At 51.2% G+C, this 23,907-nt stretch overlaps 1 protein-coding gene across 1 annotated transcript; it reads left to right on the forward strand.

The window, feature by feature from the left end:
* Nucleotides 1-1,454: 1,454 nt before the first annotated feature.
* On the forward strand, nucleotides 1,455-23,907 carry SCD (stearoyl-CoA desaturase). The gene is made up of 6 exons (XM_040607106.1): nucleotides 1,455-1,822; nucleotides 5,569-5,854; nucleotides 13,218-13,348; nucleotides 17,195-17,400; nucleotides 18,658-18,890; nucleotides 20,156-23,907. Exons 1-6 carry the CDS (start codon nucleotides 1,796-1,798, stop codon nucleotides 20,353-20,355), a joined length of 1,083 nt encoding a protein of 360 aa, XP_040463040.1. The 5' UTR covers nucleotides 1,455-1,795; the 3' UTR covers nucleotides 20,356-23,907.

A 23,907-nucleotide genomic window follows, 5' to 3' on the forward strand; every position in this document is an offset into this window, starting at 1 on the left:
TTCTTCCAACACTCACATAGAAAGTAGGTAGAATTTTTATTTAAAACATCCTTTCTCCCCAGTGTTTGGTAACCCTATGTTGTTAACCAAACGTTTAATGGAGAGTCTTAAAAGGGACGGTTAGAAGTTTCTCTCTGACTCATAACAGCTTTCACCATCTAGGAACATCTTCTGACACGGGCTCCCTGTTTCAGTGCTGTGTCTCCAAAAGTAGGCAAGACACAAGTTCCTGATGTAAAACTTAAACACCGACTCCTCTCAGACCTCTTCATCCATCACAGTGCAATGAAAAAGGAGAGGCATATTCTTCCCCCTTTCTGAATACCTCTAAATCCAGAGAACAACTGGGCTACTGTTATTTTTCATTGTTGCTTTTCCCTCCCAGCGATTACAATGCAGCTCACTTTTGACAGCTGCCACTGAATCAGCCCTGCTACGTCCGAGCAGGATCAGCCCAGGGACAGACTCTGCAAGGTCTTGGTTGCCCACCTGCACCTCGCAGATCAGCTCCACAGCTGCAGGGTAGCCTCCCAGGCAGGACTCATGTGAGGGGATACAGGCACACTTTGAAATGGCTTTTGACATCCTTGTTACACTCCCAGAATGACTCATGTATCAGCGGGGGACAGAGATTGAAGACGGGACACAGCATGAGTGGGGGAAGCAGCTGAAACAGGTCCTGGCCAGGGTGGTGGCCCTAGGGCACCCCAAGCCTTGGTGCCAAGGGGCTGAGGGTGCCTGGCACAGCGACCACATGGTGGGGTTAGGGGAGCCGTCTCCAGGCTCTGCCACGGGCAAGGTTGTACTTGTAATAGCCCTCTTGTTCACTTGTAATGGTGAAGGTCTCCTTGGGATAGAGCTTGGCTTTTCCTGTTGCTGGCATTACTGGCTAGTGAGCAGGTTTGTTACAGAAAACAGCCGACAGCAAACTGAGCGGCTCCTTTTTCCTTCCACCCTCTGCCAAAAGGGACTGTTTTCTGGGGGGAAACGGCCAGGATTCTACGTAAAACGTTACAGCCAACATTTTCCAGACTGTTGCTGCGTATCGAGATAAACACCTGAACAGACGTACGTGCTGACCCGGACACACAGCTGTGGGTGTGCTTTCCCTGGCAGAGATGGACCATTTTTACTTACTGCATGTGTGTGTAACACGCTACTCACGCAGACCCCCTACACGGCGCGGAAGTTTTGCGCTGAAGCCGCCTCCCTCCCCGCCGCAGCAGCTGGCGAAGGGGCGCCCCGACACCCCCAACCGCCGCGCGGGGCCGGGGCCGCGCGGGGCGCGCGCCGCGGGGAGCGAACAGCAGATTGCGGGCGGCCAATGGCGAGCGCGGGCCGAGGTGGCACCAAATTTCCCGCAGCCAATCGGCTCGCGAGGAGGAGGGGGAAAAAAAAAGAGGAAAGAAAAAAAAAAAAAAGCGAGAAAAAAAAGCAGCCAGGCATCATGAGAGAGCCTGGCCCTCGCCATCCTACTCTTCCTCGGCATCCTTCCTCCCGCCCCCCGGCGCGCCCCGCCCCCCCTCCCCTCCCGGGCACGCCGAGAGTCGCGACTCGCCGCCCGCCGCGCTGACCCCTCGCATCCCCACCGTGGGCAGGGGGTCACCGGGAGGCCGGGGCGCGGAGAGCCCAACCCCACCAGCCCCCAGGCGAGCAGCCCCGCTTAAATACCCCCGCGCCCACCTTCCGGCCGCACAGCTCGCCGGGCGAGGGGCCGCCGCCAGCCTTCTGCCGCCGCCGGGGACCTGCGCGCCCGCCCGCCTTCCGCCGCCGAGGACCAGAGACGAGGCCGGCCATGCCTGCGCACTTGCTGCAGGAGGAGGTGAGTGGGGGGCTGCCGGCGGGCCGGGGGCTGCCGGGGCTTTGTCTTCCCCTCACCCTTTCCCCCTTCCTCCCCGCGGCGCCGGCGGCGCTGCCCGGCGGCTGTCTTGTGGGAAAGGGGTCTGGGCATCCACGCGTGTCCGCGCTCGCGCACGCGTGTCCGCGCCGGTGCCCTCCCGGTGCCGCTTCTCGGTGGCAAGGCGATGCCGCTCGGTGCTGGCCTGGGCCATTGCCCGAGCCTCGCGGCGCAGCGTGCGCGAGGCCGGTACCGGCCTCGGGGTCCCTGCCCGCGGCGCGCGCCCCGGGCACGCCGGGCGTCAAATGCAGGTTTGTCTTGGAAACTGCCGTCGCGGCATGGTGGTAGAGGCTGTCCGGGAAAGGCTTTTGTGCCAGGAGGTTGTGGCGGTTTTGGTAACGCTCAGGCTGTGATTATTTTTTTATTTTTACTAATATTGTCTTAATTTTTTTAATCGTTATTTTTTACCAAGAAGAGGCTTTCACTTGCAGTGTTTCTAAGTCAAATGTGGCAGCAGGGAGCGTCTCTAGGACAGACGCAAGGTGAAAGCAGCCCAGATGAAATGAATGACTGTTGTCTGCATTGCCTGAGCTGAGCAAACATGCAGTGGGGAGACTGCCCATTTTTGGTGTAAGAAGGTCTGAGTAACAGCCCGGCACCAGGAAGATACACAGAGCTGCTGCATCTTTAGAGATTTTCATTTTATTTTTGCCCTTCCTGGCAGCCACCCTTTGCCTAAGGGGAGGCAGGGGCTGGATTTTGGTATTCCTGCTCCAGCCTTCTCATCCTTCCCCCTTCTGCTTGTGCTGAGGAGTGGAAGTAAATCACAGCCCTGCTGTCTTGCCTGTCACCAGCACACAGGGTCTCGCCCTGTCCTTTTGTGCACGTGCTGTGACCTTCCAGGGATGCTGTGATGTAAAGAACTTTACTCCTCTGCCCACCCAAAACGCATGCGAAAGGCAGTGAGCTCAGACCATGTTTCATGGCCTTGGCATGCATTTTAGGGCATATCCTGGAGGCTGGAAAGAATCCTGTCCCTGGGTCACGTTGGGCATATTCAAATATACTGGACCTGAGATTCAGTGCCCTGGGGCCCCAAGGCTGAACCCAGCGTGGGAGCCTTTGAGCTGCAGTTGGCTGGGTGCCAGGATCACCTATGGTGTGTTCAGCACTGGTAGGGTGAGGGGGGCAGGGGGGGAGATGGGGAACACATCTGTTCTGCAGATGAGAGCTGCAAAGTCATTCAGAAATGAGGGAGAGCTCAGGAAAATGGTTTAGCTGACCTCATCCCCCTCTCAGATGCAGACTCCGGATCAATCATATTCCCATTTTCCTTGGTGGAAGCCACAAGAGCTGCTATGGCCATAAGGGGGTAAAAATCCTCTTTCTTCTTCATTTCCCTGGTCTCTAGCTAAACGGTTGCCCACTTTCCCTCCCACTTCCCCCCCATGCTTCCCCCACCAAGTCTGTAATGATGGAGCTGTGTTTCACAGCTGCTTTATAGCCCTTCTGATGTAAGGGTAATTTACATGTGAGAAATGACCAGTTCAATTATATCAGTGTAATTCCAGCAGCATAGGTATGCTGGTAAAATTCCTCATGTTGTGGCTACTACAATTCTGGAAGAAGAGTTTGGTTTTTTTCCTCTGCTGTTTTCTTTGCACTCTCCTTCATCCTCCTCTGCCCCGTGTAACTTTGACAGTGACATAAGCTGTTGCAGAGGAGAAAAATGCAACACCAACCCCACATTCTTACTCTGGAAGCAGCATGTCCATATGGGGAGTTACCCATCTAATTATACCACCAGATCTCTCTTGGGATTTTTTCCTGCATAGACAAGTCTTAGGTCTTTTTGGTAGATTGTCTGCCAGCCAAGGAAGAAAATTGTGCCTTCCTGCCAAAATGCCAGATGAGAATATCTGACACTTTGGAATGGGCAGGACTTTTTCTTACCTAATCTCTGGATTAGAAGACGTTTCTCACGGCCCTTTTGGTGGGGGGATTGCCTCTGAATTTGCCGGCAGCTCGGAGTATCGTACCCTCAAAGCACTGACTAGGAAAGCAGGCAGAGATGGCCGGCAGTCAGGATGCAGAGGAGCTGGTCCCAAGCTCAGCAGCTGCCTGGGTTCAGTGACAGCAGCAGGATACTTTGTCCAGTTTTTTTCCCTTCTAACCTTTGATTCCAGAAGGAAAAACTTACGGGGCTCCTTCTGTAGAGATAGTTTTACTTCCCAAAGGTGGGGAATCTGTCAGCTTTGCCAGCTCCTCCTTGTAGGAAGGTGTGTCTGTAACCCTCTCGTTTCAGCCCTTGGGAAAGGGAGGAGTTGGGGTGGCCACGTAAGCTGCCTGGCCTGATTTTAATGCCTCCCTGAAGAAACCAGGCCACGGCAGGATGGTGGTCTTTTACAAATGCCGGGTGCCTGAGTGGAAATCTGCTGTTGATTCAGGAGAGACTTCTATTGGGAAAGGAGCTTTCCCGGCTTGGCCGTGCTCCCTGGAGCCACGGTCCCGGCTCCCACTGGCCTTTGCATGTGGAAGTCGTGGTGCGGGTGTGGGGGGACCTGTCCCTGGGGCAGGTTCCCAGGAGGCCGGGGGTCACATGCGGTGTTCCCTCCCACCACTTGTATCCGTGCACTTGGCACCCCATGGGTCAAGCCCCGCCGGGGCCGGAGCTCCGGCCTGATAAAGGGCTGCGAGCACCAGCAAGCACGCGGCTGTCATGATGGAGATGGAAATCAGTGATTCAGGGTTCAGTGACCTGTCTCATTAGGGCCAGTCCTGCCCGCTCCTTTCGTCACGCATGCCTGGTCGGGCAGGCTGTCACTCAGCCAGGGCAAACAAGCCTGTGCAGAGGGAATGTTGTGTCACGGTTACAGGAGGGAGCCAGGAGCCAGGCTGAGCCAACTTGCAGCTTAAAACTTCCTGTCAGCGTGCTCGTGGCCTCGGCTCAGAGGACAGCCTTCCCTGCCTCGCTTTGTCCAGCGTGGAAAGTGGGAGTGGGATAAGGGGCTTAGAAGCAGGCATGGGGTGGGAGTCATAGGTCTAGCTGGAAGCACATCACTCGGCTGCTTCTGCCCACTGATCGCCGAGCACATCAGCCTCACCATGTCCCAGCCTGGAAGGTGAGGCAGGGGGAGAGGAGGAGTCACCCCAGAGGAATCCCCCTATGGATGTTCCTGACGTTCCCCCAGTGATCCCTGGTGGGGTGACACAAAGAGGCAGGATATCAGGAGCGGCCCCATGATTTACAATAAAACTGTGTTTCAGACAGGTTTTATTTATCTCCCTCCTCTTTGTTCATTCACAAGATTTCCTTTATTGTTGTCTGCTTCTACACACGTCCAGACCACAAGCCCACCTAAAAACGCCCACTAATAAAACCGAAGGAAAATGGAAAAACCTTGCAGCCTGCAAATGATCTCGCCAAAGCTACTGTGGAAAAAGGACTGGCTTTCAGGTCTTTTTCTGTGCCTTCTGCACCCTGTCTGCCATATACCTCCTCTCCCTATAACGATCAGGCCCCTTCCCTCTCGGGCCATGACTCCATGGGGCCAGAGCATGCTCTTCTCTGTGCCAAGGGCTCAGCTGAAAGAATGGAGATGGCAGGCTGTGAGTCTAGGTACTGCCAGCCTAGCTGCTCCTGTTTCTACTCCCTGCATTGGTAACCACCAACTTCTTGTTTTGTTTTCCTTTTTTCCTTTCTTTAAAATGTCCATTGCCACCTCTGCAAGGAGTTCTCCTCCGCTTCCAGCACCACCACTGTCGGCACCCTTACCTCCCGGGTGACCAGGAATGGGGATGCCATCGTGGGAAAGGACTTAATCAATCATGAGGACTTGGCAGGAGACCGGGGCATGATAGACGATCTCTTTGATGAGACCTACCAGGAGAAAGAGGGCCCCAAGCCCCCTGTGCGATACGTCTGGAGGAATATCATCCTTATGAGCCTGCTGCATCTAGGGGCCATATTCGGGTTGATGCTGATACCTTCTGCAAAGATCCAGACACTGGCATGGGGTAAGCATGTTCCTCTGTTTGTTTCTTGGCATCTGCAAACCCAAAATCTGTTGGGTGGTTTTTTTTTTCCCTACAGGCCCACAGACTCAGGGAGGAGAAGGAAGTAAGTGGAGAGCTCCTGTTAGAAGAAGCTGCTTGGGCAGCTTCATAGCAAGTTGTGGGAGGGCTTGCTAGTGTCTCTTGGAAGGTCACGTGTGAGGGGGAAGGATCTGACAGGGGACTGCTTGGCTGCCAGAGGAAGAAACTGAATTCACAGGCATTAGGCTTGGAAGTAGCCCACACCTGAATGTGCAGCCACTTGTGGGGTGAAGCACAGAGAGTGTTTCATGGAGCACTGTGACAGTCCCAGAAAGCTGGGAAGAAAGATGCTGGCAAGAGCACCTTAAGGGCTGCCTGGGGAGGCAAGATATAGGGTGTGATTTGGCATGAGGCTGCTGCCCAAGGACAAGACCCATTCCTGTCCTTGCCAGGGGAGGGTAAATCCCCTCAGAGCCTCCACATGAGTCTGCGGGGAAAGAGACAAAATACAGTTGTGCTGAAGGTAAATGTCAAGAGTTAAGTCTGAATCTCAGGTCTCTCTATCTTAAAAAAGCATGGATTAGACCCCATCATCCCAGAACTAAGCCTGACAACTTTCATAAAATAAATAAGCGGCTCTCCAGGCAGCAAATTCCAGCGGAAAGGACAACCCAGCAGAAGGTAGCTAGGCAAAGCTCCCCTTTCTCAGAGACCTTGCCCTGGGTAGGAACCAGACTTCTCCTTTGACTACTTGAAAGGCAGCTGGGCCCAGGGCCCAAGCTGTGGGGGAGCCTTGCTTTCCATGAGCCTTTGTGTGGACCCCTGGAGGAGTCAAGAAGTCAAACGGCTTCCAGTGGGGAGGTCAAGAGCCTGCATCCAGCCCCTGCCTTCCTGTGAAACAGAGCATCCTGAATGAAAAAGCAACAGTCTCTAGTTTGAGACTTGCTGGCACAGCTTTCAGTGTCAGTGGTGCTCCCACAAAGTCACACCCTCAGGGTCACTTGGTCGGTCAATGGCTGTGAGCAACAAGCATCAGCATCGTGGCTGGACTGGCTGGCCACTGCCTCTTTTCCTCCTGGACCATCTCATCCTCCTGCAGGCAGAGGCCTGGGGGATGAGCATCACTGGGAGCCACAGGACTTGCTCAGAGGCTGGCTGTAGCATCTGCAGAAGCAGAGACACCGGCATGTTCCCTGTGCAGCCCATGTGGCCTTTCAGGGGGTCATTGAGAGAAGACTTTGCTGGGCCTTTCCCTTGTGGAAACCTGACAGGCTGCCCTCCTCCGTGGGGTGGCAAGGCTGGACAGAACACGCAGCCTCAGTATGACCTTGGAGGAGTGTTTCAGGGCTCTTGGTCTTGCTCTACATGTTCTGTCCCCAGGCTCAGAGCTGACAGCCCGGGTCCTCCAACCCCACCCAGATATCTTCAGGGCTTTGCGGGGAGGAGGAGGAGGGAAAAGGTGAGTTGGGTTTATTAGTTTCATTTCAAGCTGCTGAGGTGCACCGTGATTTTCAAATCCATCCAACCCTTCTCCCTTGAGCTCCCCTGAGATGCTTGAGTGTGCTCGAGCATCTTGATCCAGAAGGTTAATGCTGCTTTGCATTCTGCTAATCCCCAGTTTACCTCAAAATGGTTTCTGAGGCAGTGTCTTTGCCACCACGAGCCTGTTTGAGATGTCTGTATGGCGTCCCATGGTATTTCGTGGGCATCTGCCTTGCTTTTTACTTGATGCCAGTCTCTCCTGCTCTCCTTCCTCAGTAAACTCTGATGTGAAGTGCCAGTTGCTCTCCTGCCACTGTGAGGCACTGTGAGATTCCTTGGTGGCTTCTGGAGTGACAGATGTTCTGGAAATGGGAGAAGGACATGGAGTTTGGGGGAGCCGCACTGTTCTGGGCTGGCTGGAGATCCATCCTGCTTTATTAAAGCTGGAGTAGCTTCACAGAGCTCCCTGTCCTGCATCCTTGGCACTTGTTCTGGGAAAGGGCCACCCTTCCCTGCACCCTGCCACCAAGTCGGAGCTTTCCCCTATAGTCCATTCTCTTGCAGTGCTGACCAGAGCTGGGATACTCTGATCCTCCACAGGTCTGACTTCTCAGCAAGGCTCCTTGCTCCTTTTTGCCTTGCCCTTTTCTTGGTTCATACCTTCCTTTAGCACATGCAAGGCACCTGTGGCTGTCATCTTGGTGACTTGCTGTTATTTTCCCAGTGCCACCTGGTAGCGAGGAGAGGACTACAGTTCCCATTTTACACGTAGGGATAGAGCAGCAGAGAGTTATGTTGTTCCCAGTGATACACCATGAGCTCATGGCGGAGAACTCTCCTAGTGGTAGTTCCGGAGCTGCTGGGGGTTTTGCTTGTTTGTTTTTTTTTTCAGATCATTCCTTCCTTAGGCTGTGTACATATGATATAAAATTAACATGGCCCCAGATGTTCTCTGCTGTGATGTTACAGGCAGCTGTGGTGCCTGGTAGCTGATCTACCTTCTATATTCTATTCTAAGGAGCAATCCCTTGCTTACACTCTCTTCATCCAGGCCACTGTCTCCTTGATGTTCCTGTCCCTCTGAAACCAGTTATATTGGTGACTGTGTCCTCTTTTGTTTTCATTTCTCTGTGTGCTAATTCCTCTTTGTCTCTCAAGCTCTCCAGCCCTGCCTTCATCATTGTTTGCTGTTCTGCGTTGCTGTGTGCATTGTATCCCCTGATCTCTTTTCTGGTACAGAGCTTCCCAGAATGAGCTGGGGTTGATCAGGTGAGAGCTCACCATAATGAGAGCTGTCCGAGCCCTGCCAGCGCTCGCTTTCTAGCCAGCTCCCCTTTTATTTACTGTCCTCTGTGCTGCACTTGACAAAGTCTTGTAGTCTTCTCAGGGCTCATGGGAAGATTTCCGTCATTTGCCAAAAGGCACAGAGACCAAGGCTGGAAGGGCAGGACGCAAAGGTGATTGGCAGTTTCTCCTCTAACTGCTCTGAGCCTCCTTGGAAAGGTGATTTGCAGGTTGTCTTCCTGGCCCTCAGGTGCAGCAGACTGACGATAATTTGTGTTAACCCCCTATTGGCCTGGCCAACAATGTCTGTAAAACAGTGATGGTTCCTCTTGACATGGTGCTCTGACACCTCAGTTTCCTGCAGTGCCAGAAACGTGGGGTGATACCGTTTGCTGTTGCTGCTGCGTCGTCTTTGCACCAAGGGGAGTCTTGCTGGGTAATTTAGTCAACGCTGACAGCCTGAAAATCTCAGCTAGTGCTACTCCCGGGGATGTTTACAGAAGTTAGTTGTTACTTTCCCATCAAGACTACCTCTGGCAGCACCTCCCCACTCTGGTGTCCTCTCCAGGCTTAACTAGCAGGTGGTGTGCTTCGCCTCCGAGTGTGGAGGGGAGGTTCTGTTTTTGTCAGATTTTACAGTCGAAAGCTGTAGTTTTCCCTTGCACTGAGCAGAAGCCCAAGGACACCTGCTGGAGCAGGGACACCTCTTTGTGTAAACATCCTTGGTGTTGACTGCAGGTGACAATGCCTTTAGCACATTCCTGACTTCCCATCATAACTTGAGGTCTGAATCTGGGCCCTAAAGAGGTAAAGGCTGGTGAGTCATATAGACATGACTGAATCTGGAATGTTTTGGGTTTAGTTTTTGGAGCACTGGGTGTATATTACTGCCAGAGGTCATAATTCTTTGTATTTCAGTCGAATGGGTCATTGGGAGCATCACCTGTGAGCTGACAGTCTCTTGGATACTTCAAAGCCTGGTGTGGAAGATGACTTTGAAACCTCAGCTGATGGAGTCCTAAGTCCTTCAGTCTGGGGCAGCATCACAGGGCAGCTGTGAAAATCTGTGCTGCTTTGTTTCACCTCTACTCTTTCCAGTTTCATTCCTAGTGGATGATCTTGGAGGAGCTTTTCTTCTTCCCTGTGAGATGCTGATTCCCTGGCTGTGCAGTGATCATTATTGTACTTGTTTGTGGGGATGAACCCTCTTGAGTCATTAGGGTGCTGGATTCTTCTGTTTTCCACCAGGCTTTTCAATCTTGCTGTCTATGTCCTGTCACTGTCACAACTCCTAGGTATGGCTGCTGAAGCTAATGGTCCCCAGGTAGGGCTTGGGTTTCCCTGGGGCTGGGTGCCTGGGACTGGGGATACGCCATGTATGTGTAGACTGAGAATCAGTTCCTTTCCCACAAAAAGTGTCCGCTCAGTAGATAAACTACAGCTGCTGTATATGAGCAAGAGGAAAGGCAGCACAGGATTATAATTAGAGAGGCCATCACATTGACCTGGGACGCAGCTCCAAGAGAAGTCAACGTGAGCTGTGGAGGTTCATGGGCTTTGGATGAAGGCTGTGGCTGTTCTGTGCTGGGGCACCTGAAAGCAGTGGATATTCCTCCAAATTTCTAACAAAAGCTTTCAGGCAAGGCTCCTTGAAAGCAAGTACTAGGTTGTCTGATTTCTGGGTCTGTTGGTATCCCCCCCTACACATCTCTTGTGATTCCATGTGCTTGCTGATATTTCTTCATTGCTGGTGTCGTCTTTTCCTGATGTTGATATCCACAGGCAAATTCTGAGAATTGCCTCTATAAAAGAGACACAGATGAGCTTCCTTCTTGCAAAGCTGACATACCACAGTCCTCCGCCAGGGTTGTCTTCCTGGAGGCCTCTGTTACCAAAAAAGTCCCAGTCAGCATGTGAGGATTCACCAGAGAGGGAAGCCTGAACTCAGGACTATAAATAGGGCCTGTACTCACGTAACCTGGCATTTACTTTCTAGCACTATTGAAGATCATGAATGATTGCATAGTTAATTTTTGTCCCCAGTGCACCATTAACTCAAGCCTATTTGCCCCACAGTGGAGAGCTGGGCTCTTTCCCTAGCAAGTTGTCCCCCACATCCAGTGGAAGCTGCCGTTGTTTATCATGGACTCCCTGTCTGGTGTTTTTCATACTGTGTAGGCTGGAAGTTAAATCCAGCCTCCTGGATGCTGCTCTCAGCTCTGCCATAAACTTCTTATCACCGTTGGAAATCTACCTCAGCTACTGGGGTGTGCACTGTAGGCATGAAGTTGCCCAGAGGTTTTATGAAATGTGGTTTGCAGGGTACAGCTGCTTATGTTCGAGGGAGAATGGTGGTGAGTCACCCTTCTGCCGCAAGTAGGAAGTGTCTGAAACATCCAGGAGTGGGTTTCATTGTTATTGCAGCGTCTGAGGCCAGAGAGGCTCTGCAAATCGGAGTCGTATGTTAGGTACTTTTTCAAGGTTTGCTCTTCTGTATGAAGCTGTGGGGGTAGTAACTGATTTAAAATGAGTCTCAAAATCTAAAACCAACTGGGAACTGGTTGTGAGTCAGCGTCGTGGGGCTGTGTGAGACCTTCAGGGTGTCCAGCCTAAGTGCTGTCCTGCCAGTAAGGCCAAAGGGAGACGTGAACTAAACGCCCTGCTCCAGCATCCCTCCCTTCTCCCTGTGTAGGCTTGGCCAGCTCTGTGAGCTTTGCTCAGCTCCATTGTCTCTTGCAGAGGCTGGATCCTGCTGTATTTGCATGCATTTTCATCCCTTCTTGCACCCTGTAAATCTGCTGTGATCAGTGAGTGTTTGGCTCCTCCAAAGGACTGCAGAGGTGCTCAGAGACATGAAGCAGGGGTGTGCTAGTCTGCGGCTTGCACCGTGTTCGGTAGTAGGTGGGGAAGCTGAGGGAGAAGATTAAGATGGGACGTCAGTCAGATCAGCAGACAGGGAACATCACTGTTACACAGCAGGATGGGAGTGAGGAGCACTTTGTGCAAGTTTAAGGGGCCAGAAGAGGATGTTAAATCAGACAAGACAGACTTTTAGCAGATAAGAGATTAGGTTTGGAATGTAGAAAAACAAAAAGGAGGTGACAGAAGGAAGACGGAACAGGAGATGATAGGAAATACAGCCTGGGTTATTTTGAATGAAAGAGCAGGGCTACAGTGCCTTGTCCATGTCTCAGGGCTCTGATTCCAGACAAGTTTCTGGCAGAGTACCTATTTCCTAGGTGTGAGATAAGCTTGATTAGAGGCATTTGGCTGGACTGCATGGTATTGTCAAGCATACTAGCGATTCCTATCCATGGTTTTGTGAGTAAGAATAAGGTGCTGTTTTCATGATTGATCCAACTGGCTGAAATCTGCAAATTTATACCAAGGAAGGTGTTTCCTCAGGGGGACTGGTAAGAAGGCATCCCTTCCCCCAGGGGACTGAATGTGGATCAGTTGACCTGTGCACAGATGTGCACCCTTCCCTTTCCGTGTCTGAGCTTGCAGGGCAAGCTGTTGAATGTCCTCCATCTTTCTGCCGAACTTCCTGACACTTCCTTCCTAGAGAAAGAGTTAATCTTCAGATCAAACTTTCTTCTTATCCCCAGCTTCCTAGTGTAATGCTGCTATGACTCTGTTTGGGTCTTTTCTCCATTTTAGTTCTAGGACCAGGTGCTGGAAACCAGGTGAAATTACAGAGGTTGCATGAACATACAGACCAGGGTGGACATAAACACATGATCCAGAGGGAGAGGGATGTGGGGTTTTTTCCTGGCTGCCAGAGGGGCAAGGATTTCCCTCTGACCTGTGTGGAGAGGGAATGCATGAAGCACATGGGCATGGCTTGCAGTGAGTGGTTGGCCTTGAAGTTTCCTTCCTTAAATGGTGCAGGAGCTGGGCAGAGGTGGGGATCAAAAAGACCCTGGGAACAGGAGCCTCTGGGAAAATTTTAAGTCAGTGGTGGAGCTGAAGGTGAAGCCCAGACTTCAGTGGGATGGTAGGTTAGATCTTTCTGGAGCCAGCTTCTGCTCAGAAAGGGAGCAGAAGAGAAGCCTGACCCTGGGCTTGAGCTGTCCCCCTGAAGAGCTGTAAGATAATCTACTACCTCCAGGTGAAAAGAATGCAAAAGAGGTTAGTGAGGAGTGGTGAAACAGGAAAGCAGGACTCTTGATTATTTGAGGTGGGAGGAAAGGGAGAAGTTGTTTCCTGGTGGACCACAGAGCAGTTACCAAAGGGCTACATGGAAGTGGTGGCTTTGTACAATTTTGGTGGTCCTGCATCATGACAGATGGCACTGTACTGAAGCACCAGCCCTTGAGATAAGTCTTGTAAAGGGGAGCTTCCTCCCTTGTCAGAAATGAAGAGCTGAAGTGATTTGCCCCACGTTGCTCGGGAAGCCTGTGGTAGGGTAGCTTGGGCACTCTCACTCTGATTTTTATTGCCTCAGTCTGTGCTCTCCATGGGTGCCTCTCTTGCTTATACAGCTTTGGGGGACGGCCTGCCTTTGAGTTGTTCTGCCTGAAATTTTGCTGCAGGCTGACTTGCTCTAACTGCTCCAACACTTACTTTTCCTCTTCAGCTGTTTTGTGCTTCCTGGTGAGCGCTCTGGGGATAACAGCTGGATCTCACCGCCTCTGGAGCCATCGGTCCTACAAAGCCACGCTGCCCCTGCGGATCTTCTTGACTATTGCAAACTCTATGGCCTTCCAGGTAAGCATCTCCTCACCTGTGCCACTGGTCCTCAGAAGGAAGTGCCCCCCTGAACCCTTGTCTCAGATATGGGGCACAAGCTGATGGAGAGGTTACTCTCTCCTGCTGACTCTTGTTAGGAAACAACCTGCCGTTTCCATCTAACACTGCGATGCTGGAGCCGATCTTGTCTTCACCTTTTCTAGTACAGAGGGTGACTCTGAGACGAACTGGGAGGGGAGAGACCTGTCAGCCAAGACCAGGGGTAGGATAGCTCTCCAAAGCGGGAATGTACCCTTCCCTCAAGGTGTAGGCTCCCTGTGCTTGGTGCAGGTCCTGTGAAAGAGGTGTGGAAGTGCTAAGTGCTTTCCTGGTGTTGCCTCACCCTCTTGCTGCACAGCTGATAAAGGGGGAGAATCTGCAGGGCCTGGGGAGCCAGGCTGTGGAATTTGCTGCTGCAGAAGGATCAAGAACTTGCTGAGATCATACCGTTAGGGGGATGCTTCTTTGGCTCAGAAGAGTGGTATTTAGGAATAACCCTGTTATTCCTAAACAGTCACACCAGTGGCTTTCATAGAGTCATCCCAGGTCAGTGGTGTTTCAAGGAGAGAAGGGCTGGGCCCACTGAGAGTGGCACAAGTGACTGCAGGCAGCTGATAAGCACCTCAGGATATTGCCTAATGCTAGGAGAGCACTTCACAGTCCCTAATAAAAACAAACCAGGAAGTCCTTAGGGACTGTAGAATGTAGCAGAAATGGCCCTTTAGAAGAAGCCAGAGTGAAAACCCAGATTGGCATGGCACAGAAAAATCCTGGTGGTCTGTCTGGTTTGCTGCTGTGAGGCAGCTCTAGTGGCACTCCATCCTCCAGCTGTACCTCAATGGGCTTCTCACAGGCTTGCTCACGTGCAGGAGTGTGCGCAGAGACACCCCACCCCCCACCCCCCATACATGTAATCAAAATAGGGTGGGAATGGTTTCTTTTAGCCTTGAAAAACTTTCTAAAACATCATTGACTTCCCTATCCTTCGTTAGCACCAAACCACAGTCTTTCATGAGGAAGAGGAAGGACCAAGCTGCTAATTCCAGCTACTGGTCCAGCACTCAGAAAGGGAATGGGATGGGTTGCTGTGTATTGGCTAGTCCTGTACAAAGACCATCTTTCACAGGGTTATAGGGCAGAGGGGGAAAGAATTTGCTGAGCTATTGCTGTAGGGGATAGCAGCAGACAAAGATGAGAGACAGACAGATATTTCAGCTTCAATAGGAACTAATCCAAAGTTTTACTGAAAATTCAGTACCATTCCCCATGGATTTTTTGGTTTTTATAACAGTTACTTTCAATGACTTCAAGAGAAGGTTTATTTTCAATTTACCTCACTCCTGTTGGCAGTAGCAACTCTTAAGACAAGACTGGTAACTCTTAAGGCCAGAGAAGACTATAGTTCATCTTACCTGAGGTCCTGCAGAAAATGACTGTTGGCTACTCGGAGACCTGTGGCTTGTGATCTCAGAGAATTTGGGAGCTCTGCCCCTAGTCAGCTCCTCCACCTGTGCAAGACCAGGCAGCGGCAGCACAGAAGCTCTCCTGGTTATATAGCCTGTAGCTGGAAACTCCCAGGGAAGGAGGCATTCTCCCAGGCTTTGCTTAATGGTCTCAGAAAGCCATGATATTCAGACAAGGTTGTAGTTAGAGATGGTCCCAAAATAAGATCTGCAGAAAAGATAACATGCTGAAGTTTGGGTCAAGATAGTGACTTTTCAGCTTTGACACCCCTGATTGTGTTTGTAGACAGGGTGTGGAAGATGAGGTGGTACCACGCTCCAGCTGCGGTGCATGGTCTCTTTCCAAATCTGTGTCTCTTGCCGTCAGCAGAAGGATTTCCAGAGACAGAGAAAGCCTCCCAAGCTGTCTGTCAGCTTTCAGGCTGCGCTTTCTGTGTATTGTCTGGAATGTGAGAGGCTTTGGGTCACAGGTGAAACATTCTAGCAGGAGTAATGGCCCTGTTTCTCTGCTTACATCATGGTTTAACCTCAGCCAGCAACACAGCTGCTTCCTCACTGCCTTCCACGCCCCCAGCGGGATGGGGAGGAGAAACAGGGAAAAGGTAAAACTTGTGGGTTGAAATAAGAACAATTTAAGAATAGAAATAACATAAAATACAGTAATAATAAGAAGAATAACAACTGTAATGAAAAGGGGGGAGAGAGAGAGGAATCAAGCCCAAAAGGAAAAAAAACCCTAAAGCATCAAACCAAAACCCACCAAGTGATGCACAGTACAACTGCTCACCACCTGCTGACCAGTGCCCAGCCAGTCCCCCAGCAGTGATCAGCAGGCCTGGGCCAATCCTGCCCCCCCCAGTTTTTGTACAGAGCATGACATTCCATGGTATGGAATACCCCTCTGGCTAGTTCACTAGACTAGTTGGCTAGACAGGTCACCTGTCCTGGCTGTGTCCTGTCCCAGTTTCTTGTGCCCCTCCAGCTTTCTCGCTGGCATGGCCTGAGAAACGGGAAAGTCCTTGACTTGGTATCAACATAAACCATCAACAACTAAAAACATCAGTGCGTTATCAACGCTGTTCTCACACCAAATCCGAAACACAGCACTGTGGCAGGTACTGAGAAGGAATTTCACTCTGTCCCAGCCGGACAGTGTACTAGTGGGGAATGCTGAGTGACCGAGCCCTGGCTAACATCAGTAAGGGCTGGTGACACTTGGAGGTGCTCAGGATTTGGCTGGAAGGAAGGCAGCAGTTCCCAGTGTTTGGAAATAAGTAAGACTTGAATCCTGGCCCGTGTCCATCCTTGCTGTATTGCGTGGCCTGCAGGTAAATCATTTTATCTCAGTTGAAGGAGGAGGGGTGGTTACAGCACTTGAGAGGGATTTGAGCTGCATCTCTGCTACAGGTTCTCTGCCAGGCAAGAAATAGGGATGATTATGCAGCTTCCCTACCTTCAAAGTGTTTTCAGGAAAAGTCCTGTGTACTTAGGAGATTAAGGAGCAAGCAACAGATGTGTGCTTGGATCTGTGTTTCATGTTTTGTAGGATGGTGTAAGACATGGCTTTAAGCACACTGAAATCCTGTTATAAAGGAATGAGCACAGGCTCATTAAAATCTATTCTCAAAACTGGCCAAAATAATCATTTCGTAATACAAATGATGAAAGCTTTGACATTTTCCAAATTGTATTGATTTTGCAGCTTAGCGGAATGGATGTGGGGCTGAAGGGGGTATTTTTGACGACTCGTCAAAAGGATATGTTTATTCTGTTTCTGAAGAGGGGCCTTAATTTTAAGACTATTCAATTTCCAATAGGGAAAAAAAAAAACCCACCAAAAAACTCACCCCCAAGTTAAACAGATCTGATTTGGCAATCCTGAGAAAAGCAAGGCAGGCTGACCCATGGAAGATGTCAGGAGGAATGCAAGGGGCAGGTCGATCAGTCCCAGCTGGCCCGTGCAGGCATGGGGACAGGTGACCAACAGGAGCCAAACGTGTGAGGGAGGAGGCACTGACCAGCCAATGGGGGCTCGTGGTTGCAGGGGCTGGGGAACGGGCTGACCAGTCGGAGCCCGTGATGCTGCAGAGGGTGTGCAAAGCAGAGCCTGAGGTTAGCCTGTTGCACCGAGAGAGAAAACGCAGCTCACCAGAGCAGGGGGTTTCAAAGACAATTGAGCTGATGCAGCAAAGAAGACCCAACCTCTTGTTTTAAAAGCCAAAACCCCCAGACCCTAATGAAAGTGACTGAGACAAGATCAGGTCAACGGAGCTTAGGTGTCTGAATGTTTCAGGCCCTTTTGTTAATTTGAAGGGAACATCTCCAGCCCTGGCCCTAAGTCTCCACTCCTGTTGCCTTGCAGAATGACATCTACGAGTGGGTCCGGGACCACCGTGTCCATCACAAGTTCTCCGAGACAGATGCAGACCCACACAATGCCATGCGGGGCTTCTTCTTCTCCCACATTGGCTGGCTGTTGGTGCGCAAGCACCCGGATGTCATAGAGAAGGGCCAGAAGCTGGACCTGAGTGACATAAAGGCCGACAAGGTGGTGATGTTCCAGCGGAGGTGAGTGGTGGGGTCGGCCCCAGCGCAGAGCCATGAGGGATGGAGTGGGAACCCTGCGAATGGGCTGGGGACCCCAAGCACCTTTCATGGAGCATGAGAGGATTGAGGGCATCATGTGAGAAATGTGCATATTAGGTCTGCCCAAGGCTGTGCTGTGGGATAAACTGAGAAATGAGCTGTGCCTCTCCTATAGAAAGTATTTAGGAGCAGGTGCTACCTCCTGCCCTCACACACCCCTTTCTTGCCCGCCTACCCTTTAGCATCTTGCCAGCAGTGAGCTGAACTTCCCACTACAAAGCACCTCCATAGCCCAGCTGCTGCTTTGGCTGGACCAGAGCCTACCTGCAGTGCCTCTGGGCCATCCTTGAAGATGCTGTGGTTCACCTTCCGGGCCATGCCTCTGCCCCGCTCCCATCAGTCTTCTGGAAATAGTGTGGTGAAAGAGGACTTGAAAATGGAGACACGAGAGAGGTGGTAGCTGGGAAGGACAGTCTTGGTTCACGGGTGCCTCTTGGATGGGGTATCTCTCAGCTGTCTGGGGCTCTGCTGGGACTGATCCCCAGAGGAGGCAAGCCTGTTACCATGGCTGTGGGGATGAGGGACTGAACCCATGTAGTAAATACCCTCACTTGAGAGGTCCCTAGTCCAGTCCCAAACAAAACAAGCAAGATTTATGGCTTTCCTCCTTATTGTGCCTGGGATTTTTCTTGTGGGTCGTCAGAGAGGCTCAGCTTCCTCTACTCCCATCTCTCTAGTGTGAGGGACCCTACATGTTCGTCTGTTTGGTGGCACAAGTGTTCGTTGCTTGCACTTGTTCCTGGGGTATATTGGTAGGCAGGGCCAAGTCTGCAAGGAGATGTTGCAGCACTGGGCTGCAGCGGGAGAAAGGACCTCTGCAAGCAAGGGGCTGCCTCTGTGGGGACCAGCATAGTTGAGAAGCAAATGGCAGATGAGGCCAAAAGCAGCAGCTGGTGTCTGGACTTACGGTGATTGGGACATTGCCTTGTGCACATGTGAGATTGAGACGGGGAGAACAGGACTTTAGTTTGAGCCTCCTGCCCGATGACAAGACTTGGGAGTCTCTAGGCATGGCTTCTGTGCATCCAGGACAGAAGATGCGGGCTCGGGGGTGAGGTATTTCTGCACTTGATTTTCCCTGTACAGCTGAGCACAAATCCTCCAAAGGGAGGACTGAAGCAATCCCTCCTGTCCTGCCTGTGCCACTGAGCGCTTTCCTCCTGGTCCCTTCCTTTCCAGATACTACAAGCCTTCGGTGGTGTTGCTGTGCTTCACGCTGCCCACTGTAGTGCCCTGGTACTTCTGGGATGAATCCATCATCATCAGCTTCTTCATTCCAACCATCCTGCGCTACACCATAGGGCTCAATGCCACTTGGCTAGTGAACAGTGCTGCCCACATGTTTGGCAACCGGCCGTATGATCAGCACATCAACCCCCGGGAGAACCCCCTGGTCAGCCTGGGGGCCCTAGGTATGTTGAACATTCATGTCTTTTGCTGCAAGTAGACTATAGAGCAGAGACTGCCCTTGGGGGCTGCAGCTGCTTCTAGGAATTTCTGTGAATCCAGGTGTCCCCATTTCCTCCTGCACCCTTCCCCTCCAGCCTTTGCATCTGGGGGTGTTTTCCAGGCTGGCCAGTGAGTGCATAAGGGCAGTGGGGTTATCAGCTCCCACCAGCCTCTCTCCAGGCTGGAAGGGACTCTGCTACACTTAGCACCTCCTTATCTCAACAGCAATATTTTATTTACCCTGCTCAAAGGTCTCTCTGCCCCATTCACCAGACTGAAAAACATGCTGCAGTCTCTACTTCTCTGTCTTAGATTTCATAGAATCATTTAGGTTGGAAAAGACCTTTGAGATCAACTTGAAATCCAGCAGATGCACATTTGGATGTGTTCTCAGGGAAGCTGGTTATTTTGGGGGTACTTGGGGATGAGACAAGCGAGATCATCTCATGTTTTTTCCCAAAATTTTGGGGACATAGGAATGTACATCCCACGGTCAGCGTTTGGCCTGAGTTGTTCTCCCAGTCCCAAACCCTCAACTGGCTTGCATCACTGTACATCACTGGGGCTGCACTGGTTTCCACCATCAAAGGACCTGCTTGTGGATTTTCAGTAGTGTGGGACTTGAACTGCAGAAACTCAGGGGGGTTAGGAGCAGAAGTCCAGGTGATGTCCCTGAAGGGGTGAGCATTGAAGCCAGCATTGACAGTGTCTGGAACAGAGGGTGGCTGACTGGGGTAGATAGACTTCTACAAAATTATCTGCATTATTCCCACCTGGAAATGCCCTTTGGATTTGGCATTAGGACTGCCAGCATTGTAGGAATATTGATTGGCTTGGCTTGTTGGGGACTTGCTGCAGGTCAGGCTGGTAGCTCAACCAATACCAGAAGGTGTCTCATGGTGGCAGAGGAAAAGCTGTTAAGATTTCCTTGGTGGTTTAGTGCAGCTGGTGAGCCTGAGCCTTTCTCAGTTCCTCACCACATGCTTGTTTTCCTCTAAGGCACCATAGGTCCTCTGTGACTGTCATTGCCTCCTTTGGGTCAGCCTGGGCATGCTGGACCATTCCCAAATGCTATGTGGTAGATTGTAGAGAGGTGAGATTGGGCTGAGAGGAGAAAGGAGCCTGGCCTCAATCCAGAGCCTGTTTTTGGAATGTGGTTCTTTGGGCCAAGATAAAGGGGCCATCACCTCGAGCTTCGCGACATCCTCTCCCTGGTCATGTTTTGCAGGTGAAGGCTTCCACAACTACCACCATACCTTCCCCTATGACTACTCCACCAGTGAGTTTGGATGGCGCTTTAACGTAACCACAGCCTTCATTGACCTCATGTGCTTCCTGGGGCTGGCCAGCGATCGCAAGAAGGTCTCCAAGGAAGTCATCCTGGCTCGGAAAATGCGGACTGGAGATGGGAGTCACAAGAGTGGCTGAGTTCCTGATCCCCTTCACACACACATCCACACCTCTTTCCTCCCTTTTTTCTCCCTTTCTCCCTTCCTGACTCCTCTGAACACGCTGGACAAAGGTTTAATGTTCTGTTTACTAACTACTGAATAATGCTACCAGTTTGCTTAAGATAATGATAATGAGTTTTAACCCCCCTCCCACACTGTATTTTACGTGATGTATTTAAGATCTAGGACTCTGCCTTTATAATGCAAGGCCACCCCTTCCCTCCTGTGATCTCCTTTTCCTTTTCCTTTCCATTCTTTCTCTCCAGCCCTGCTACCCTGTCTCCCACTTCACATTGCCCTGGTCTCTCCTGACAGAGGAGCTGGTAGGAAGCAGCCGTCGCAGCCAGCTACATACCATGGAGTTATGAAAGCCTGTACCAGCCAGTTGAAGAGTTGAGCCAAAGTCAGTGACCCTCTCCCCACCATTTTGCCCCCAGAATTCCTTCCTCTGTCCCTTCTGCTTTCTCAGGGGCAGCTGACAGATGTGGCATGGCTAAATTGCTCTCCCTGGGAAAAGCAGCCCTGTCTCCCCTTCCCTTGCCATCAGAAAAAGAGAGTTGTCTCTTTCTGAGATGCCTCTTGGGAAGCATTCTCCCGCACTACATGGCCTCTCTGGCTGGGCAGAGGAGAGCCTCCAGACTTCTGGAGCTCCAGCCAGGTCCACCGTTGGCTCAGGGGAGTCTGGTGGCAGCAGCGGGCACTGAAGGGTGGTCTTGGTGACCTTATTACCTCCTCCCTCTGGCACTACAGCCTCTCTCCCTGCACTGCCCACTGTGTGCTGTGCCAGGAGGGACTGAAGGCAGAGCCTGGCCCTGGGCTCCGTGGCCCCTTTAGAGAGCCACAGCGAGGAGGGGGACAGATGGAGGGGTGTACCACTGGCTTCTGTGGGGCAGCACCAGCCTGGGGTGCTTCTTTTCACCACCACCACTGAGATTTTTGCCAGCAAATGGGAGTTTGCCAAAACAGAGAGGGAGAGAAGGATGTAAACCAAAGCTCTACAGCTGAGTTAAGCTGCTTTATGAGCTAGAAGAACAGGGTCTCTGGTGGGTGGCAGGTGGATGTCCTGGTGTCCGTACCTGCCCTGCTGATCCGCATCCCGTGCTGAGCACAGGGCCAGGGAGTGCCTGCAGGCATATGGAGGGGTGAGGGTGTCCGCACGAGCAGGTGGCTCCATCCTCTAGGACTCTGCTGGGTCAATTAACAAGTGCCTGAGAAACAGCGATGCAGAGCCAGGCGGTACAGGGTCTCCGGAGAGTCAAGACCTCCAAGGTGGGGCACTGCTGCTGGTGTGGGCCACCTCCAGGCTTCCCTACCCAGGGTCCACCGAGGTGGTTTGACATTCCCCCTTGCTCCTCTGAGGGAGTGGGAAGGGGAGGTGAAAGCAGCTCCTTGTTAGTCCCTTAGCTTGCCTCCCAGTCCCCTTGGTGAGCTATTTTGCCACCTCACTCCTTTGCCGGTGAGGAAGGCAGCGAGGGTGGCTGAGCCTGCAAAAAGGTCAGTTATATCACCGAGCCAATGTGGGTACGCAGCTGGAGGGCATGCTGGGGAAAGAAGTCCTTGTGGGAGCTGTTTCCTGCAAGTTGCAGAGACTGCAGCTTGAGTTCAGGCTTGGGGTTAGGGTCTGTCTGGGTCTCGTGGTGCCAAGTCCCTCACTGGGCTGAACGTGCTTTTTTTCCCCCCCCCAACTGTCCCCATTATTACTAATTTTTATTCTTATTAGTTGTACCAATAGTATTGTTTTTGCTTAAATGCATCAAATGGAGCTGGAGGAAAGCACAAGAGGTGGCCGGAATGAGGTGACACTGAAGTGGGGTTTGCAGCGTCTCCCTTACTGGGGCAGGCTAGGGAGGGCAGAAAGGAGCAGAGATGGATGCCAGCATCTTCTCTGCAGCTTTGCTTTCTGCTGCTGTGCAACGAGTGAGGAGCCAGGACAGCTCTGTGATGTTCTCCTTAACAAAAGCACATTTGTTACTCAGAAAAGGCGGCCTTCTCCTCCCCTTTTCTCTCCCTGCCGCCACCATGGCCTTGTTATTGCTCAGCAACGGGACCTTTCAAACTTTTGAGCCGTCAGGAGCGATGTGGTCTCCAGCCAAGAGGTACAACAGGAAGGAATGGAGCAGGGAGCCCTTTAGCAGCTGGTGTCAGGAGACACTGAGCATCATGACTGCCTGAAGGCTGGCTGGGGCTAAAGGGAGTTGTGCCTAGCATTGTATCCTACTACTTAATTAAAAAAACAACAAAAAAAAATAGAAAACCAAACCTCAAAAAGAAGATAAACTGTTAGCTCTGTAATTGCTGGGTGACCTCGGTCTACTCTAAACCCATATGAACTCATAGCGATATCCAGAGAGGATGAATTTGCTCCAGCTAGTCAATTTGAAAGGGGTGTGGGAGGGGAGAAGGTGGGCAGAATGATTTACTTGCTGCTGGTGCCCCTAAGGTGTTGTGTGACATACCCTACAGTAGAGAAGCATGCTGTGACATGCTGCAATATTTCACATCCTGTCAGCAGAGAAGCAGGGTTTGACATCAAGGGTTCCTTTCAAATCTGAAGTGCTTCTTGGGGTCCAGAATCTGGAATTAGGGTGGAAGCTGAGGAGCAGCAACCAAACAGTCCTGGTGTTTGCCCAGTCACTTTAACAGTAGATTGGCAAATATCTCTGGGTGCCTTAAATCTTTCTTTAATATACATAGAAGTATTGACAGCTATTTGCCGTAACTTTTTTTTTCTTTCTGAATTACGAACATTTAAGGGGTTTCTTAATTATTTAATTGCCTACATTGAATTGTGGGTGCAGGTGATTTTGAATGTATTTGAGTTAGAATTTTTGTTAGATTAAGAAACAGATACAACACTTTAAGTAGAACTTTGTTTGAGATATATATATATATCACATCTATAAATATATATATATTATTTTTTTTTTGGTGGCATGTTTGTATCCTGGACGCATTGTCTGTATGTTTAGCTTAAGTGAGTCTGTGAGAGGTGGAAGCGGAGAAGGCAGCAGCGGGACCTTGTGGCTAGAACAGCTGTCTGTCCTCCTGGGACCTGTGCCCAGCCTGGCTGCTTGCTCACTGCACGACATGAGACTAAGTCACTTAAAAGTGCTCCGTGCCTCAGTTTCCCTGCCTGTAACAGGGTTGTGCCAGCCTCCCGGCGTGTGGCGAGGCTGGGAGCCGCCTGGCCGAGTGCGGCAGAGGGGGATGTACGCACTGGCCCGTTTGTTTTCCAAAACTGTTCCCAGCCCCACTGGTATTTTGAAGAGCAGATGTCCAAGTGTTGGGGTGTTCAGGGATGGATTGGAAAGTTGAATCTGCACATTGTCTGAGCTCTGTCACTATTGAAATGTGAGTAGGATATGATTTTTCACAGCTTAGGGATTTCTGCATAGTAGTATCTCTGTTTTGTGTACTGGAAAAAAAACCACCCAACCTTTTTGAAATAATTTCTACTAATATGGAAACAGACATCTGGTTGTGCTGATCTGAAATTTTATTTGTTCATAATAAAAACGTTACTTTAAAA

This window comes from Falco naumanni, chromosome 9 (genome assembly GCF_017639655.2).
Source record: "Falco naumanni isolate bFalNau1 chromosome 9, bFalNau1.pat, whole genome shotgun sequence".
NCBI lineage: Eukaryota > Metazoa > Chordata > Aves > Falconiformes > Falconidae > Falco > Falco naumanni.